At 55.7% G+C, this 14,286-nt stretch overlaps 1 protein-coding gene across 1 annotated transcript in view; it reads left to right on the top strand.

The window, feature by feature from the left end:
• Positions 1–14,286, top strand: part of CROCC (ciliary rootlet coiled-coil, rootletin) — a gene marked incomplete at its 5' end in the record, with an annotated part of 43,315 nt that overhangs the window by 25,740 nt on the left and 3,289 nt on the right. The window contains 10 exons of the mRNA XM_082865690.1: positions 32–175; positions 967–1,205; positions 1,688–1,847; positions 3,869–4,036; positions 5,230–5,602; positions 10,552–10,721; positions 10,833–10,953; positions 11,245–11,408; positions 12,847–13,062; positions 13,712–13,936. Of these exons, the coding sequence (XP_082721816.1) occupies positions 32–175; positions 967–1,205; positions 1,688–1,847; positions 3,869–4,036; positions 5,230–5,602; positions 10,552–10,721; positions 10,833–10,953; positions 11,245–11,408; positions 12,847–13,062; positions 13,712–13,936 (1,980 nt within the window). The remainder of the gene's footprint in view (positions 1–31; positions 176–966; positions 1,206–1,687; positions 1,848–3,868; positions 4,037–5,229; positions 5,603–10,551; positions 10,722–10,832; positions 10,954–11,244; positions 11,409–12,846; positions 13,063–13,711; positions 13,937–14,286) is intronic.

Here is a 14,286-nt window from a genome sequence, read left to right as displayed (position 1 = left end):
GTGCCAAGTCTCAGGAGCCCGTGTGTCCTAGAGCACCGTGAATGCCCTGACGTCCGAGCTGCGGGACCTGCGGGCCCAGCTTGAGGAGGCTGCCGCGGCCCATGTGCAGGAGGTGAAGAGGCTGCAGGAACAGGCCCGAGACCTGGGCCGGCAGCGGGAGTCCTGCCTGCGTGAGGTGAGCTGCCTGCCCGTCCACCCACCCGCTTCCTCCTAGGCAGTGCAGCCTAGACGCCGCTGGGAACCCAGAAGCGTGTGTTCGAGGACAAAGGAATGCATGAAAGGAAGCAGGCGGCAGGCGTTAGGCGTTTATTAAGTACCTGCTGGGTACGTGTGGGACTTGGGCTCTCACAGAGAGGCTGGGCTGGGCGTCCCTGCCCTCTTGAGGTCGATCCACAGGATGAGCTTTTTATTTATTTTATTTATTTATTTTTTGGCTGTATTGGGTCTTCGTCGCTGTGTGTGTGGGCTTTCTCTAGTTGCGGTGAGCGGGGGCTGCTCTTTGTTGCGGTGCGTGGGCTTCTCATTGCGGTGGCTTCTCTTGTTGCGGAGCACGGGCTCTAGGCGCGCGGGCTTCAGTAGTTGCGGCATGCAGGCTCATTTGTTGTGGCTTGTGGGCTCTAAGAGCGCAGGCTCAGTAGTTGTGGCGCACTGGCTCAGTTGCTCTGCGGCGTGTGGGATCTACCCGGCCCAGGGCTCGAACCCGTGTCCCCTGAATTGGCAGGCGGATTCTTAACCACTGCGCCACCAGGGAAGTCCCACAGGATGATCTTGATTGATGTTTATTTCAGGCCAGAGCACCGCTGACTCCAATATGTTTTTCCCCAAATCATAACTCTCACCTGCAGTCCGAGCCGCTGCAGAGGGTTGGGGCAGGTGCCCCGTGGCCAGGGAGACGGGGATGGGCTCCTTTCCACCCAGCTTGAGTGGGCCCCGACCCCCGTATGTGGACCCCCGCTGTCCTCACAGGCAGAAGAGCTTCGGACCCAGCTGCACCTGCTGGAGGATGCCCGCGACGGGCTGCGGCGGGAGCTGCTGGAGGCCCAGCGCAAGTTGCGTGAGAGCCAGGACAGCCGTGAGGCCCAGCGCCAGGAGGCGGGTGAGCTGAGGCGCAGCCTGAGCGAGGGGGCCAAGGAGCTCGAGGCCCTGCGGCGGTCCAACGAGGAGCTGCGGGTGGCCGTGAAGAAGGCGGAGAGCGAGCGGATCAGGTGGGGTGACACGGGGGCCTAGCCCCCAGCCCTTCACCGAGCCTCGTCCTTCATTCGCACTGAATGTCATCCCAGGAACTAACTTCACCCCCCATGGTTCTGGGGAAATCGCGCAGATGGGGGGTCTCTGCCCTCGAACCAAGCCCGGACTTGGTTTGTTTTAGGTGACTGTCCTTCCTGAAGGAAGGGGAATGGTGGTTGCAGGCAGGGTTGGGCCCAGACTCTGACCTCACCCACTGGCATCACCCTGGAGACTAGCGTGTGTCGCTGGTCCACCTCTCTCAGCCGAGGGCCTGATCCCCAGCCCTGGAGGGCTCAGCTCAGGAGAGGGCCACTTTGCAGGCAGCACTGGGGGAACCTCTAGGCCAAGAGCCTGCCAGACCCACTCTGGGAATCAGGGGAAGGGACCTTTGTGTAGGGCCACTCACCTACTCTTCCAGGACCTGGGGCTACCTCTGCCCTCTGCCCTCTGCCCCCTCCAGCCTGAAGCTTGCCAATGAGGACAAGGAACAGAAGCTCGTGCTCCTGGAGGAGGCCCGGGCGGCTGTGGGCAAGGAGGCTGGCGAGCTGCGGGCTGGGCTGCAGGAGGTGGAGCGCTCACGGCTGGAGGCTCGGAGGGAGCTGCAGGAGCTCCGGCGGCAGGTAACACCCCTGGGCAGTCACTGTGTGCGCTGGGCCACAGCACCCCCTTTTGGGAGCCGAGGTCCCTCATAGGTAAAACCAGGGCCTTGAACTATAACAAGGCTTGTTACCTAACCTTGGTATTAATGGGTGGGCTTTAAGGAATCCTCAGACCCTGAAACCGTGTGTTTGTGTGTGCGTATGTGGATGCATTTGTGTTCACACTCGCTCACATTTCTCCAAAGACTGGGTCTGGGGCTCTTGTCCAATTCTCAAAGGAATCTGTGAACAACAAGAGGTGCAGATCCCGTGAACTAGGTCAGGAGCTGGCAACCTTTTTTTGTAAAGCGCCCAGTAGTAAATATTTCCAGCTTTATGGGCCGTACGGTCTCTGTTGCAGCCACTCAACTCTGCCATCGTAGGGAGGAAGCAGGTCTGGATGGTACCTACATGAGTGGAGTGTGTTCCATTAAAACTTTGCTTATGGACATTGAAATTTGAATTTTATATACTTTTTTTATGATTTAAAAAAATTATTTAGGCTGCATTGGGTCTTCTTTGCTGCGTGCGGGCTTTCTCTAGTCGCGGCGAGCGGGGGGCTACTCTTCGTTGCGGTGCGCGGGCTTCTCTTGTTGCAGAGCACGGGCTCTAGGCACGCGGGCTTCAGTAGTTGTGGCACGTGGGCTCAGTAGTTGTGGCTCGCGGGCTCTAGAGGGCAGGCTCAGTAGTTGTGGCGCACGGGCCTAGTTGCTCCGTGGCATATGGGATCTTCCTGGACCACGGCTTGAACCTGTGTCCCCTTTGTTGGCAGGCGGATTCTTAACCACTGTGCCACCAGGGAAGTCCCCTGAATTTTATATACTTTTCACGTGTCGGAAATATTGTTCTTCTTTTGCTTTTCTTTCAACCGTGTAAAAATGAGCCATTTTTAACTACTTAAAAATGTACAAACCATCCTTAGCTCAAGCCCTTACAGAAGCAGATGACCGGTGGAATTTGGCCTGCAGAATTTTGGCCTGCAGTTTGCAGAGCCCTGAACTAGATGATTTCCAAGCCCATCAATAACAGCAAGCATTTAACAAGCGCCTGCTGTATACTGGGCACTGCCCTGGACACTAAGGGCTCAGGCTTTCCCGCCCTAGAAGACCCGGCAGAACAGGAAACAGCCCCCTTTGGCACCCAGGCCCTGCCTCCCCAGAGATATTGCAGCCTGAATAACAAATCCCCTCCACCTCCCACCGATGTACCCCTCTACCCGGGCCCCCTCCCAATGGGCTGAAGTCCCAGGAAACATTAGGAATCCCTGAAAGGAACTGTGTGCCAGGCTCTTGCTGGGTGTTTTGTGTGCTATGGCACGTTTTCATATTCCCTTTGCTGTAGCACTGTGGGGTAAGTAGGCCTCATCCCCCCACCTGCTCCTCTGGGGAAATAGGGGCCTAGAAACATACCTTTGATTCTGCTTGTCTGAGATCAAATCCCAGTCTGCTGCTTAGGAGCTGTGTGACTTTGGGCAAGTCTCTTCACCTCTCTAAGCTTTCATCTTCATGTCTGTTAAAGAGGGAGAATGTTAGTACTTACCCCGTATTGAGTTAATATGAGCGAAGTGCTTAGAACAGAGCTGGACACATGGTAAACACTCCATAAAAGTTAGGCATCATCGTGGAGGTGAAGAGTGACCCAGAGTTCCTGCCCTGCAGAGCTCTTAGGGGTTCAGCACTCCCTATCTCTACTCTCCACGATAGGTAGTTATGATTAGGTGGTACATTGAGGTCATTGGTGCCCAGGTGCCTGGCGTGGCTCAACCAGGGTGGAGTTAGCAGGGGCAGGCTCCCAGTGGATTGGGGTGGTGTTCAATGTATGTGTCCCTAGAGCAGTGGATCCCAGATACCCTCTGTGCCCGGTTTGGACTGGGCAGGGTATAGGGGCAGAGCTGAAAAGGCTGCCATTGAGCCTGCGGGCACTCTCCGGTACCCTGGGCTAGAAGGGGCTGTGGGTGCTGAGAATGGGTCCTAGGTCCTGCCTGTGTCCACTCTTTCTCACAGATGAAGATGCTGGACAGTGAGAACGCCAGGCTGGGCCGGGAGCTGGTGGAGCTGCAGGGCCGCGTGGCACTGGGCGAGAGGGCAGAAAAGGAGGGCAGACGGGAGGCCCTGGGCCTCCGACAGAAGCTGCTGAAGGGCGAAGCCAACCTGGAGGCTGTGCGGCAGGAGGTAACTAGATGGTGGGCAGACTGCCTGGAGGAGGAGGATCCTCAGAGGCAGCCAGGCTGCCCTGGGCCTTCTCCAGTGAGAAGCAATGGGGACTCCAATGCTGGAGTCATTCTGAGAGATCACGCCTAGGACTGGTCCCTGTTCCCCACTCCTTGAGATTCTTCCCCAGGTATAATAATAACAATAATAACAACTGCAAGAACTGTGTAGTGGGGGTGGGGGGAGCTTTGTAGACAGAATCTTGTTTGATTCTCCCAGCAGCCTCATGATGTAGGTATAATTAGCCCCAGTTTACAGAGGGAACCAGACACTGGGGCTCAGAGAGGTCAAGGGATCTACTCAAGGTCACACAGCCACCCAGGTCTGTCCAACTCCAAAGCCTACACTCTTTTCACTCTGTGTTTTCTGGCAGTGAATCTACTGTGTGACCTTGACTAAATCACTCAACCTCTCTGTGCTTTAGAGCATTCATGGGATAGGGGCTAGCACAGCAGGGGATGTATACCAGGTCCTTGTGTAGGTCTTGTCATCCAGGTGTTCCATAGATGGTTTCCATTGAAACTGATGACTGTGAGGGGTTGACTCATTCTCTGAACCAGAGGGGTCTGTGTGAGTGTGTGTGACCATGCACTTCACTGGTAAATGATTTTTTACTACCTCCCCTCATTGTGGGATTTATTGATAAATTATGTGTACTGAGAGGCAGTGTGGTCTAGTGGTTAAGAGAAAAGGCTCTGGAGCCAGGGTGCCTGGCTTTGAATCCTAGCTCTCAGTTTACTAGCTGTGTGGCCTCCGGCAAGTTACATAACTGCCCTGTGCTCAGTTTCCTCATCTGTAAAATGGAGATGATTTATAGTGGTAATTAGAGTTGATTTTTTTGAGGGGAAAGTACTTAGTGCCTGGCACTAATAATTCCTATCTGTGTAAGCATTAGCTGTTAGCTTATTACTAATAAACTGTGTACATTGCAAGGCATATACACAGAAGAAAGAGGTAAACAAATTCTAATAGTTTCCTTCCATACTCCCATGATGTTCCTGCATCTCCTGCCTGGGTGGAGACCATTAACGAAACAGGAGTTCTGCAAGCCACTTTTGGGCCCGTGGGCTCCAGGCTGAGCCTGGGAGGGTGGGTGTCGGGTTGAGGGGCGGCCTTGCTGACCCTCACCTCCCGGCCTTGCCCCCTCACCCCAGCTCCAGGGAGCCCAGCGGAAGCTGCAGGAGCAAGAGGGCGAGTTCCGGACCCGCGAGCGAGGCCTGCTGGGCTCCCTGGAGGAGGCACACAGCGCCCAGAAACAGCAGTTGGACCATGCCCGCAGCCTGGAACTGAAGCTGGAGGCCGCCCGGGCCGAGGCTGCGGAGCTGGGGCTGCGACTGAGCGCGGCCGAGGGCCGGGCTCAAGGCCTGGAGGCCGAGCTGGCCCGCGTGGAGACGCAACGGCGCGCAGCCGAGGCCCAGTTGGGGGGCCTGCGCTCAGCCCTGCGCCGGGGCCTGGGCCTCAGTGGTGTGTCCAGCCCTCCCCCGCTGCCCGCGCCCGTCTCTCCTAACCGGAGCGCGCCTGCTGGAGGTGAGAGAGCTCGGTGGAGAAGGGGAGGGTCAGTGGGCGGGCCTCGCAGAACCTCCGCCCCTACTCTCCGCCCCCATGTCAGTTCTGTCCCGCCTACGAGGCCGCCCTTGGCCTGGTCCGCCCCGCCCCTCTTTTGATGACCAGTCTCAAACCCCGCCTCTTCAGCTAGTTCCTTGCTGAGACCCGCCTACCTGCGCCCCCCACCCCCCTTACATCACTTTCTGGCCCTTCGCTGGGCCGCGCCCCTCTCGAGCCCAGTCTCTGTCCTGCCACTCACCCAGGCTGATCTGCGCACAGCGTAGCTTGCTGCTTTTTAAAGGGAGTAGAGGGTGGCGCTTTTTTTTTTTCCATTGAAATATAGTTGATTTACAATGTGGTAATTTCTGCTGTATTGCAAAGTGATTCAGTTATACATGTATATACATTTTTAAAATATCCTGTTCCATTATGATTTATCACAATATTGAATATAGTTCCCTGTACTCTACAGTAGGACCTTGTTGTTTATCCATTCTATACATAATAGTTTGCATCTGCTAATCCCAAACTCCCACTCAATTCCTCTCCCACCCCCCTTTCCCCTTGTCAGCCACAAGTCTGTTCTGTGTCTGTGAGTCTGTTTCTGTGTCATAAAAGTTCATTTGTGTCATATTTTAGATTCCACATTTAAGTGATTATCATATGGTATTTGTCTTTCTCTTTCTGACTTACTTCACTTAGTATGATAATCTCTAGGTCCATCCATGTTGCTGCAAATGGCATTATTTTGTTCTTTTTTATGACTGAGTAGTATTCCATTGTATGTGTATACCACATCATCTTTTTTTTTTAAAAAAAGAAATCATTTATTTATTTGGTTGCACCAGGTCTTAGTTGCAGCAGGTGGGCTCCTTAGTTGTGGCTCCAGGGCTCCTTAGTTGCGGCTCGCTGGCTCCTTAGTTGTGGCATACGAACTCTTAGTTGTGGGATCTAGTTCCCTGACAAGGGATCGAACCCGGGCCCCCTGCATTGGTAGCATGGAGTCTCATCCACTGCGCCACCAGGGAAGTCCCTGTACCACATCTTCTTTATCCATTCATCTGTCGATGGACATTTAGGTTGTTTCCATGTCTTGGCTATTGTGAATATGTGCTGCTATGAACATAGGGGTGCATGTATCTTTTTCCATTATATTTTTGTCTGGGTATATGCCCAGGAGTGGGATTGCTGGGTCATATGGCAGCTCTAGTTTTAGTTTTTTGAGGACCCTCCGTACTGTTTTCCATAGTGGCTGAGGGTGCTGCTTCTTAATGCCCTTAACTCCTCTGAGTCTTTGAGTCTCCACCCTTTCTAATTGACCCCTGCCCTCTCTTCATCAGCACCTCATCCTCTTCATTCTCTTGTCGCTGGCTCCACACCCCTCCATACCAGACCTATGACCCCCATATCTACCCCAGAAAGATACACATTCAGCCCAACCCCCTTTCCAGGAACTTCTTCTGAAGAGATCCTCCCACCCGCACCTGCTCCCAAGGCCCAGGGGATGACTCTGGGAAAATCAGCACTGTGTTTCAGCGGGTGCAAGCAGCCTTTTAGGGAGCATTCATCTTGTCTCGGCCTGACCCCAATCTCACCTTGATTCCTAGGGCCTAGAATAGAACGTGTGGAATCTTAGAACGGTGGGAAATTTCACTATGAGATATTGAGTTGTTGCCTCTTCAAATCCACGGATTTAGCCCCAGGATTGCATTCGTTCATTCAGTTCCGCTATTTATTAAGCACCTACTATGTGCCAAATACAGTTGGAGCACTGGGGATGGAGTGGTAAACAAAACTGCCAAGCAGTTCTGCTTCTATGGAGCTTATGGTCTAGGTATGGGAGTAGCAGACAATAAAAGTGCTATATAAATTAAATATAGAATGTATTGGGTGGTGGTATGAGCTGGAAAATAGGTAAGGAAAAATAAGTCAAGGGATATTGCTGGTGAGAATGTAAAACGGTGCAGCCACTTTGGAAAATAGTTTGGCAGTTCCTCAAAAAACTAAAACTTAGAATTACCGTCTGACCTAACAATTCCACACCTAGGTATATACCCAAAAGAATAGGCACTTGAATAGATATTGTCCACCAGTGTTGGTTGTAGCATTATTCACAGTAGCCAAAATGTGGAAGCAACTGAAGTGTGAGTCGGCAGGTGAATTGATCATGTGATACCATTATTATTCAACCTTGAAAAGGAGTGACATTTTGATACATGTTACAACATGGGTAAACTTTGGCAACGTTATGCTAAGCGAAATAAGCTACTCACAAGAGGACAAATATAGTATGATTTTACTTATATGAAATATGTAGAATAGACGTTCATGGAGACAGAAAGAGTTTAGAGGTTACCAGGGTGTAAGGGGGTGTGAGGAGGGGAGAATTAAGAGTTACTGCCTCCTGGTTACAGAGTTTGGGGTTGTATTAGTCTGCCAAGGCTGCTGTAACAAAGTACCACAAACTGAGTGGCTTAAACAACAGAAATTTATGTCTCAGGGTTCTGGAGCCAGAAGTCCAAGGTCAGGGTGTCTACAGGGCCATGCTTCCCCTAAAGGCATTAGGGAAGAATTTGTTCCAGGTTTCCTAGCTTCTGGTAGTTCCTTGACTTATGGCAGCATAACCCCAGTCTTCACATGGAGTTCTCCTTGAGTGTGTGTCTCAATTCCCCCTTTATATAACGACACCGATCATACTGGATTAGGGTCCACCCTACTCCAATATGACCTCGTCTTAACTCATGACATCCATAACAACCCTATCTCCAAATAAGGTCACATTCTGGGTATGGCAGTTAGGACTTCAACATACGAATTTTGAGGAAATGCGATTCAACCCATAATAGGGGTGATGGAAAGGATTTAGAAAGTGGTGATGTTCACACAACAGCATGTAATTAATGCCACTTAAAGGTGGTGAGAAAGGCATATTTTGTTATATATATCTTAAGACAGTAAAATTTTTTTTTAAATTTATTTATTTTTGGCTGTGTTGGGTCTTCGTTGCAGCGTGCGGGCTTTCTCTAGTTGTGGCAAACGGGGGCTACTCTTTGTTGCAGTGCGCCGGCTTCTCATTGTGGTGGCTTCTCTTGCTGCGGAGCACAGGCTCCAGTTGCTGTGGCGCATGGGCTCAGTAGTTGTGGCGTGCGGGCTCTAGAGCGCAGGCTCAGTAGTTGTGGCGCACGGGCTTCGTTGCTCTGCGGCATGTGGGATCTTCCCAGACCAGGGCTCGAACCCGTGTCCCCTGCATTGGCAGGCAGATTCTCAACCACTGCGCCTCCAGGGAAGCCCCAGTAAAATTGTTTTTGAAGCTAAGGCCAGGACGGGGGCTAAGGTGTCCCTGTGGGAGGCAGGGAGAGCCCCGCTGAGGAGCAGGTGGGGAAGGGAAGGGTGGGAGAAGAGACTGAGGGCAAGTGGAGAAGTCCTGAGTGGCGGTACCCCTGTCCTGTGCACAGCAAGGGCCACAGCGCTGCCGGAGTGTAGCGAACCAGGTGGAGAGGTGTGGGATGTGAGGCCATGGGACACCAGACCTGCTCAAGCGGTCCTTGCAGGCCGCCACGAGGGTACCGGCTTCACTCTGAGGGGAGGGAGGCAGTGGGTAGACGTCCCGCTCTGGGTCCTCTGGGTGCTGATGGAGCTGTGGGGCTGGCTGGGTGTCACTGCTAAGGCCGACCCCCGTCCTGCAGTTCTCATTATTGACCTCCAGGTGCTGTCTCATCTCTGTCTGCCCTGTCCCCTCCCACCTCGTCATTGCCTGTCATCTCCCAAGCACAGTTCAAGTTTTTCTGCTGGGAAATAGGGACACCTGGGTTCAAATCCCAGCTCTGGATCTTCCGAGCTTTGAGACCAAGCAAATCACTTAACTGCTCTGAGCCTGCCCAGCCTGTGAAGCGGGGGAGTTGGTCCTTACCTCTCAGGGAATTACTGTGAGGATGAAACGAGATGATGTAGGGTAAGCATTGGCCCAGTGCCTGGCACATAGTAAGCGCTCGTTACAGGGCAGTGTTGAGGGGATGGAGTGTCCACCCTTGGACTGGGCCCAGGGGATGCAGCCCTCATGTGCTTGTGGTCTGGGTGGGAGAGGCAGACATCGGACCCCCATGAGGGTGGGATGAGCTCACCCTAACCCAGCCTGGGGTCAGGGAGGCCTCTGAGGAGTGTTCTTTTTTTTTAAAATAAATTTATTTATTTATTCATTTATTTAATTTTTGGCTGCATTGGGTCTTTGCTGCTGCACGTGGGTTTTCTCTAGTTGCGGCGAGCGGGGGCTACTCTTCCTTGCGGTGCGTGGGCTTCTCACTGCGGTGGCTTCTCTTGTTGCGGAGCATGGGCTCTAGGCGCTCGGGCTTCAGTAGTTGCGGCACTCGGGCTCAATAGTTGTGGCTTGCAGTCTCTAGAGCGCAGGGTCAGTAGTTGTGGTGCACGGGCTTGGTTGCTCTGTGGCATGTGGGATCTTCCCGGCCCAGGGCTCGAACCCGTGTCCCCTGCATTGGCAGCTGGGTTATCAACCACTGCCCCACCAGGGAAGCCCCTGAGGAGGGTTCTTTACACGTAGGAATGGGCCAGGCAAAGAGAAGCCATTGAGAGAGAAGGCAACAGAAGGTACAAAGGTCCTGGTGCCTTTGTAAGAGGGAATGTTCTAGAACGTGGGAGCTGTGGGTGATGTGAAGTGGCCAGCTTGTCAAGGGAGAGGGTGATGCTGGTGGGGGTGAGTGACAGGTGATGGCAAGGAAGCTGGGCTTGGTTCTGAGGGTTGGAAGGGCTGGTCAAGGGTTAAGCAAGAAGCTGAGGGGACCCAGTTTGTGCTGTGGGGAGCTCACTGGGCTGCCGGGCTCAGCAGGGATGGGCGAGATGCCTTGGGAGCCTGCAGGCACCAACCAGGCAGGAGAGGCCTGTGGCTCCTGCATCCCCGAGCGTGTCTCATTCTCTAGGAAGTGGGGAAGAGCTCAGCAGCCCCAAGCCCTTGGAACGCAGCCCTGGGTCCCAGCCACCATCCCCAGGACCTGCCACCTCCCCGGCATCTCCAGACCTGGACCCGGAAGCAGTGCGGGGGGCCCTCCGGGAGTTCCTGCAGGAGCTGCAGAGCGCCCAGAGAGAACGGGTGAGGTGGGGCGTGAGTGTCTGCAGGGGGAGCCCCGTGGCCCAGGGCCCTGTGAGGGGCCGCAGGTCGTCCGAGCAGGTCTTCCCTCCCCCCCCAACATTGGGGTTGCAGGATGAGCTTCGGGCCCAGACGAGTACCCTGAGTCGCCAGCTGGCGGAGGCGGAGGCCGAGAGGGACAGTGCGACCTCACGGGCGAGGCAGTTGCAGAGGGCTGTGGCTGCGAGTGAGGAGGGTGAGTCTGATCCTCTGGGTCCTTGCTTTGCTCTCTTGTGCCCTTAGCAGCTGAGGTGGGAGGCTGTGGGCTTGGCCTGAGCCACTCCTGCGTCCCTGCCCTGGCCACCGTGGCCTGAGCGGGCTGTCTCCTCTGGGGCCCCCTCCCCGGTCAGCCTCACCCCGTGTCCAGACCCACGGACCCCCCCAAGGGCTCAGAGAGGCAAGCCCTGCAGTGGGCGGAGGGCGAACCTGATTCAGGGCTCAGGCTGTGTGCCTGGCTGGGCCTGACGGAGCTGGGCGGGGGCCGCAGCCCAGCGCAGCGTGGACGGGCGGCTGAGCGGGGCCCAGGCCGAGCTGGCGCTGCAGGAGGAGAGCGCGCGGCACAGCGAGCGGGAGCGCCGGGCTGTGCTGGACCAGGTGGCTGCCCTGGAGAGGGGCCTGCAGGCCACCGAGAGCGAGCTCCGGGCCAGCCAGGTAGGCAGGAGCTGAGGGCCAGTGGGAGAGGGCGGCGGAGTGCGGGCGATCTGTGTGCGCCTGAATGGACGTCTGTAAGGCCTCCTGTTCTGTCTGCCTGGGTCTGCCAGCACCCACTGACGTGACCAGCCTGTGACTTTCTCCAAAAGCACATTCAGATTTCATCATCTTGTTCCATATGAGGTCATTAGGCTACAGAAAAAAGAGCCTGGGCATTCGCAGCTCACAGACCTGGGTTCAAGTTCTTGCCCTGCTGTGTGATTCTCGCTTTTCTCATCTATAAAAGGGGGAGAACAGTAACTCTGTCCCTGAGACGATGCACGTGCACTCTTAACACATAGACAGTGCTCAGCGGACCTGTTTCCTTCATCTCTGTATAGCCACACCACTGGTGTTCTGGGGGTTTTATGTGTTTGGGAGACATCTGTATATACGTGTGTGCATGCGTGCGTGCGTGTGTGTGTGTGTGTGTGTGTGTCTGGGGCAGGAAGCACAGGCCCTGGTGGTGACAGTCCAGGCCGCCGAAGCCTTGAGCCCTTCTTGCTGCCGCAGATTCCCCCCCTCCCCTTTCCTCCTCTGGCCCTCCATGCCTGTCCCCACAGCCCACCCCAGGCCTCTGGCTCCAGGCCGAGCTTGAGCTGGATTGTTGTGTCTGCGGCTCCGGCTCTGGCCTTGGGCCCAGCCACAGGGGCCGCGGGAGGAGGCCAGGAACAAAGCTGGGCAGGAGCCAGAGTGGGGCTGCTGGGCCCAGACATGGCAGGGTTGGGGCTCTGAGCAGGGTGGAAGCGGGGCAGGCCTGGACGCTGTTGTAATAACAGCCCCTTGCCCCGCCCTGTCTCTAGGATGGTGACAGGAAGAGAAGGACCCCTGTCTGTCTTCCTGCCCTATCCCCACTCCCCAAGTCTCCTTCACCAGCTGACCCCGCATCAGGAAGGGAGGAGTATCATCCCCTAAAACCCGGCAGGGCCCAGGGCTCCTGCCCGACTCAGTTCAGGTCCCGCATGCAGCTCTGGGCCTGCCTCTGGAGAGCAATGCAGCAGAGCAGGGAAGCCCTGGAATCTGCATTTTTACACCTTCCCCCCTCACCGCCCTGGGGCTCTGTAAACACCTAGGTTGTGGCGTCCCTGGACCAATCTGGTCCCTCGACCACACAGAGGTGAAATAGGGCCAGAGAGCAGGGACGGAGGGATGAGCCTGGATCACACAGCCTGTGAGACTTGGGCAAAACTGGAAAGTGCTCTGGGGTCCTCAAGTCACCCTGTGAGCATGTGGGGAGACGGAGGCCCCAAGAGGGTCAGGGGCTGGCCCTGGGTCACACAGCGAGTGGTGTCTGTGACCACTTCCAGGCTGCTCCCCACTTCCTCCTAAGGGTCCTGAGGGATGTGGGAGGCGTGGGGTGGGCTGCACAGCTGGGGCCTGAGCCCTGCCCCACCCACAGGAGAAGATCAGCAAGATGAAGGCCAACGAGGTGAAGCTGGAGAGCGACAAGCGGCGTCTGAAGGAAGTGCTGGATGCCTCTGAGAGCCGCAGCGTCAAGCTGGAGCTGCAGCGGCGCTCGCTCGAGGGGGAGCTGCAGCGCAGCCGCCTGGGCCTGAGCGACCGGGAGGCCCAGGCCCAGGCCCTCCGGGAGCGGGTCGACTCCCTGCAGAGGCAGGTGGGTCCCGTCCCCTGACCTCAGGCCCCTCTTCTGCATGCCCTGTGCCAAGTGCGTTATGGGGACTCTGTTTGATCCTCCCAGCTACCCTGCGAGGCAGGTATTATCATCACCCCATTTCACAGATGGGCGGATGGAAGCTCACGGAGGTGACGTCATTGCCCAAGATCCCATAGCTAATAAGAGGCAGGGCCAAAATGAGAATTCAGGACTGTTTGTTGACGGGGTCTGCACTCATAGGAGGCATGTGGGACCAGTTAGAGATATAGATTTCACTCATTTTCTTTCTTTGCCTTGGCCGCCAGGAAGCTCAGCTCTAACTGGAATGTTCAGTAGCTCTGCTATCCCTACACTGTCACCCACCTAAGTCAGGAACACAGAAAATCTCAGGGTTGTGGTGGTTACCCTTTCTTCTCCATAACAGGGAGGAATGGGGAATGAGAACCGGCGGAAGACCACGGGGTCTGGGACAGCCAGGTTGATGGCATTCTGCGTGAGGGTAGTTAACTGACGGTGCGACCGGGCCCAGGTTGTAGTCACCTGAGCCAGTGGGAACGCATGGGAACAGTATCAGTGAGAAAGGCCTAGAGAGAGGTGGCAGGGGCTTGGGTTAGGCACACCTGGACCATCCTGTCTGTCTTCCCACCAGGTGGCAGACAGTGAGGCAAAGGCGGGGACTCTGCAGCTGATGGTCGAGCGGCTGAGGGGGGCCCTGGCCAAGGTGGAAGAGAGCGAGGGGGTCCTGCGGGACAAGGTGCAGGGCCTGATGGAGGCTCTGACCCAAAGCAGCGCCAGCCTCACCAGCACCCAGGACAAGAACCTGCACATGCAGAAGGCCCTGACTGCTTGTGAACATGACCGCCAAGTGCTCCAAGTATGGGGGTTCCAGGGTCTGGCTGCGGGTGGGCCCAGTGAGAGTTAGCCTACAAAGGCAGGCTTGGGGGCCCTGGTGGAGAGCTGACCCCTGGGACGGTCAATAAGAGCTGCCTTTGAGGGAGGGGTGGGCCCAGTAAGAGCATCAGCCAATGAGGGGAAGCTCTGGGGGGAGGTGGGATCAAGCCTACTAGGAGAGGCTGCAGGACCCAGGGGCAGGCTAAGGGAAGAGCTGGGGTCTGAGGGCTTCCCCACCTTGTGTAGGTCAGTGGCTAGGCTGTGGGCCAGGCCTGCTGTCTGGCTTACTCTCCAGGTGAGAGGACTACCTGTTTAAGGGGCTGCGAACCTGGC

This window comes from Leucopleurus acutus (assembly GCF_964270905.1).
Source record: "Leucopleurus acutus genome assembly, chromosome: 2".
NCBI lineage: Eukaryota > Metazoa > Chordata > Mammalia > Artiodactyla > Delphinidae > Leucopleurus > Leucopleurus acutus.
This window is presented reverse-complemented; position numbering and strand designations above follow the sequence as displayed.